We start from the raw sequence: 5104 nt of genomic DNA, 5'->3' as shown, positions 1-5104 counted from the left end.
TTAAGTAAAGCAAGAGTTTTTATTAACTTTGTGTCCTTTTATTATGAACAAATAAACAAGTTAATGAATTCGAAAAAAATACAAAATTATTATAAGTAGTTTTTTGATATATTAATTAGATATATTTTTTATTTACCGACCCCCTATAAAAATGCTATTGTTCTGAAACTTCTAATTCTGAATATAAAACTGATATTTTTGTAATTTATAAAAACCCTTAAACTAACCGTTTTTTACTGTTTTTCTTATTTCTCGTTCTCACGGGAATTACTAGTAACAATCACGAGATTTTTTCCGTTCCAAATAATTAAAAATTTCAAGAAATCATACACCCTTTAATAATATTAAATAACTACTATATCTATTCGTTAATGTTTAATTGGTTACCTATCTTAAATTCGTACCTTTCTATTTTTCAATGTTGAATAATTTCATTGAATTATTTATGAGCAAAATTGCGGAGTCTAGAGGAGTTATAGCTTCTCTGAAGCCAGCCCTTTTGGTCATGGCGATTCGTATTCATTGCTTCGATAGTTTGGATGAAAGAGATAACTTTTCTTCGGGTGATGCGGATGATGATAGCTCTTCAATATATGACCCTCATGCATGCACCCCGGACGATAGAATACTTATATGGATAGCATCCAATGTAAGTTCATTTCAAGGAAGAAATGATAGTTCAAGGGTTATTAAATATACTTAATGACCTTTGAACTATCGTACGAATGTTTTCTAAGAAATATTTTAAAAAGAGACATACAAAACAAGAATTTTTTAACAGATATTTTATTTAATTGCCCTTAATAATTGTCTAGTAAGTAGGTAGGTTGAATCAATCTTATTTTGTGATCTTTTTTACGCCCGTTTAGGTTAAGAAACACGAAAATGCCCTTATAAAAATATTATACGGGCATCGGGCACCTAGCCTCAGCAGTTTGCACCCTCATCTGCGGATCGGGTAGCAATTCACACACAGGAAAGAATGCTGTCTTCCCTTGTTGTTTAATATACAATTTTTTTAAGACGTTTCGTCATTTCCATCTACCTAACCTTTTAATTTAAAATGTCTAAACATTAGAAAATAATTTACTATGGTGAAGGCCCCTTAGATCACCCTTTTTCATTTTGTGTAATCGATGTAGCAATAATTAAAACCGTATTTGTTTAGATTGCAACGAAATATAGCTATACTCTTGCTGTTTCAACGCTATGTAACGAGATCAGACTGAAATATTTTGGACCCATGCTGACTTTTAATGAAGACCCCTTGAAAATGTGTAGCGAAGGGCGGGGCCTTATTTTAAGTAACTTTCATATGAAGGGCATGACGGAAAATGGCACGAAACCTTTGGTTATGGATATCATTATTCATGATACAATTGAGAACGATGAAGGTATCAGTGATACTTGTAGTTGCCCTGAAGAGTGCGCTAGTAGTGAAGAAATTATAGATTTCTATTAATTGGAAAATTCTTGATATTAAAACAGGAGAACTCAATAAATTAGATATTTTTCAAATATCATTTTTTTGTCTTTTTCAAATATTTGTGGAAGGCAACACAAATATTCGTGCTAATTTTCTTGGCTAAAAATAAATTAGCCTAAAAGGTATCTAAAATAAAAAAAAAGAAATTACAAATCACTTAACTATAGTTCTAGAGTAGGGAGGTTTATAACGTAATCTTCTGGAGCTGAGACAGGTGATGATGGGATTCTAGAATTGTCCACCAAAAGAGTAAAACTTACTACATGGCTTACTTTCGATATAAAGAGGGTTGTCGTTTAGTCGAAGTTTTCAATTGAAAATCACTAATTTTTTGACATGTTCCATGTGTTTAATGTCAATACTCGGTCGTCGTAGGGTTATAAATAGGTCTAGGTACGGGCTCCAGCGGAATCATTATGTTAAATTGGAAGGGTTTCCCTACTTGACCTGTGTGATGAGCTATGCATCATGGTTTAGATTCGTTATGGTAGAATCCTAGTTGTAGAATGCGTAATATTGATAACGGTACCTGTCCGTTCAAATTTGGACGGGTTCAACTAGTACTTATTTATCACGTATTTTGTAACGAAAATTAAAATAAGAGAAATCCTTTTCTTGAGTTGGCTTTCGATATAAAATTGTTTTGTTGGTAGGTATTAACATTACAAAATTAGAGAATATCGATATCATGGTTTTTAGTATTTATGCTTGGTTTTCTCCTTCAAAAACAAAGAGCCAACCGAGTATTTCTTCATTACCATTCCATTATCGTAAGGTCTAATTCTAATAATGCAGTTATTATACGTGTCGTCATATAATTACAACACTAAATAATGTTGCACTAGAATCCAACTCTTAGCAAGTAATATTAGCTTCAGATCTTTTTGTGTTGGAAACGAAGCATACTTTCTCATGTACTTCGCAATCAGTTTAACATTAATTTTATTAGTAGTATTTAATGCAGTGAATTCAAGCTCCGTAATGCGCTAATACAAGTTAGTGAATTCCCTAAGACTATAAACCTATTCCTAAAATTTCGAACATAAGGGGTCAATTCAAGTTTTACGTAAGCAACAAAGGGGAAGGTCTTTGCTTTGCTAAATGTAGATGGCATTGGGGGCGGAGGGTTNCTATTCCTAAAATTTCGAACATAAGGGGTCAATTCAAGTTTTACGTAAGCAACAAAGGGGAAGGTCTTTGCTTTGCTAAATGTAGATGGCATTGGGGGCGGAGGGTTCTTGATAATGATTACCTCACCAATGTTTATTTATTTACTTTTTCTGATTTTTCTGCGAAATTTAGTAGATTCTGATTTGAACAGATGTAGTAACCCTAATCGTTTGAAAGCGAAAAGCAATTTCGGGGATTCCCTAAAACAATTGATATTTCTCGCTCGCTCTCACGCGAAGTTTTATGGTTAAGTTACAAAGAACTCAACTTTTACTAGCATCAAATTCGCATTTTCTAGTTCATTCGTTATTTAAGAGATACCCTATATTCTATAGAAAGAGAAGGAAAATAAAATATTAATTTTTCCCTTTTTCGTCAGTTTGATGTACCTCAATTCAAAGAACCTCTAAACGAAAGGAAGCAAGAATGATAATTAAATTATTTATTACTACCTACATAGTTTACAAAATACAGGTAGAAGATAGGTAAAGTATTACAAATGTTGTACATTGTTCTGTATGTACAAGTCTAAAAGGTTTTCTTTTCTAGTCACCCAAAAAAATTCTAACATTTTTGAGCGACTCGTTTTCCTTCAGTTTGTATGTTAACTCNTGATATTTCTCGCTCGCTCTCACGCGATGTTTTATGGTTAAGTTACAAAGAACTCAACTTTTACTAGCATCAAATTCGCATTTTCTAGTTCATTCGTTATTAAAGAGATACCCTATATTCTACAGAAAGAGAAGGAAAATAAAATATTAATTTTTCCCTTTTTCGTCGGTTGGATGTACCTCAATTTAAACAACCTCTAAATGTCTAAATGAAATGAAACAAGAATGATAATTAAATTACTTATTACTACCTACATCAGTCAAATTCAATTAGGTTCTGTCGGTAATTCAGAAATCTTAAAGAAAAATAACACTAAAAATTATTGATTTAAAATTGAAAAAAAATCCTTGCTATGTACTAAAATTACTTCTGATATTTTGGATATAATACTGGAAACCGTTGAGTTGTTGAATCTACTATATGATTGCTCTGCAAACTCTCTTCATTGTTGATGTTATCTACAGGACGTTGATGATTTTCAAACGGACTTTGCGCATTAAATAATTTTTTAGTTTCGATGGCAGCCAACATTTGAGGAGAAAGGACCAGTTCGTTCTCTTTTGTATTTTCGGCTGGTGGAAACATCTGACGCTTTTTTAATCTGTCGCTATCTTCTATTATTGCACTAAAAAGAGAAAGTATGATATAAAACAAAACAAACATGTGTACATTCGATAATACGAAATTCTAGTATTTTTAAAGAGCTTTTTAATTCGATGCGTAATTGTCTGGATAACAATTAAAACAATTTACTAGTTCTAACAACAGGTTTTGTATGTCTGTCACTTTCATGTAGACTGTCTACTAATATTCATAATGATTTATTAAATAGTCAAATAATCATCATCATAAGTCCTACAACTGGTTGGACACACACCTCCACTCCTTCCTATCCTGAGATAATCTTCGCATTTCCCTGAAACTAGAACAACCCACATCCTTAACCATTTGCGAACAGTAATCTAATCTAGGTCTACCTCTACCCCTCCTAACTCCCGTTTGAGCCTCTAATATGTCTCTGACTGTACCTTCATACTTGAGAAGGTGCCCTACCAACCTATCTCGCCTATTTCTTATTGACTTCCGTACAGTTCTCTGTTCTCCTATTCCTTCTAATATATCTTTATTTCTAACCTTCTCTATCCACGGTATCCTCAAACATACATCTTTAACAACCCTTTTCGAATTTTTAAATTAACCGTTCTCAAGCATAGAAGTGACTTCTTTTTATTGAAGGCGTCTCAACCCTGCGCTATCCTCTGCTTTATATCCCTACTACTCCCTCTGTCCTGACTTATCTGACCTCCTGGATACCTAAAATCGGCCACTTCTTCTAATTTTTCGTCTTCTATCTTTATATTCGTTCTTCCCCTCTTTTTCTTCCCTTGCATACCAGTATTTTTGTTTTACTTTTATTTATTTTCATACAGTACCTACTGTTTTGTCAGGACGCATCCATTTTATTTAAAGCTATCTCTATCTTCTCCTTTCTAGTTATTAATACTGTTATATCATCTGTAAATCTAAGCATACTAATCTTTTTCCCCTGCATATCTATCCCTACAGTTGTACTGTCTTTAATGATGTTGATCGCGTCTTCGATGTATATAGATTAAATAGTAGCGGTGACAGTGTGCATCCCTGTCTGACTCCCTTCCTAATATTTACTTCTCTACGTTGCATCCCAAGCCCTATAACTGCTTGTTGCTCTTTATACAAACTAGGTATCACTCTTCTATCTTTGTAACTCATCCCTACATTTTTAAGTATATTTAACATCTTGTCCCATTTAACATTGTCAAAAGCTTTCTCTAAATCTACAAATCCTATGTACGC

The 5104-nt window shown here is 33.0% G+C and overlaps 2 protein-coding genes across 3 annotated transcripts in view; one reads left to right on the top strand and one right to left on the bottom strand.

The window, feature by feature from the left end:
- The window catches only part of LOC108735006, a 10052-nt gene extending 8573 nt beyond the window's left edge, over positions 1 to 1479 (top strand). For both annotated transcript variants that reach the window (XM_025974774.1, XM_025974775.1), the window contains 2 exons: positions 451 to 649; positions 1169 to 1479. In XM_025974774.1, the coding sequence (XP_025830559.1) occupies positions 451 to 649; positions 1169 to 1462 (493 nt within the window). In that variant the 3' untranslated portion in view covers positions 1463 to 1479. The remainder of the gene's footprint in view (positions 1 to 450; positions 650 to 1168) is intronic.
- Positions 1480 to 3554: 2075 nt separating this feature from the next.
- LOC108735011 (cuticle protein 6) overlaps positions 3555 to 5104 on the bottom strand; it is a 6173-nt gene continuing 4623 nt past the window's right edge. Inside the window, exon 3 of the mRNA XM_018466794.1 lies at positions 3555 to 3893. Within this exon, the coding sequence (XP_018322296.1) occupies positions 3632 to 3893 (262 nt within the window). The 3' untranslated portion in view covers positions 3555 to 3631. The remainder of the gene's footprint in view (positions 3894 to 5104) is intronic.

The sequence above is a fragment of the Agrilus planipennis genome, unplaced genomic scaffold, assembly GCF_000699045.2.
Source record: "Agrilus planipennis isolate EAB-ADULT unplaced genomic scaffold, Apla_2.0 scaffold124, whole genome shotgun sequence".
Taxonomy (NCBI): Eukaryota; Metazoa; Arthropoda; class Insecta; order Coleoptera; family Buprestidae; genus Agrilus; species Agrilus planipennis.
Note: the sequence above shows the minus strand (reverse complement) of the source record. Positions and strands in the feature narration are given on the sequence as shown.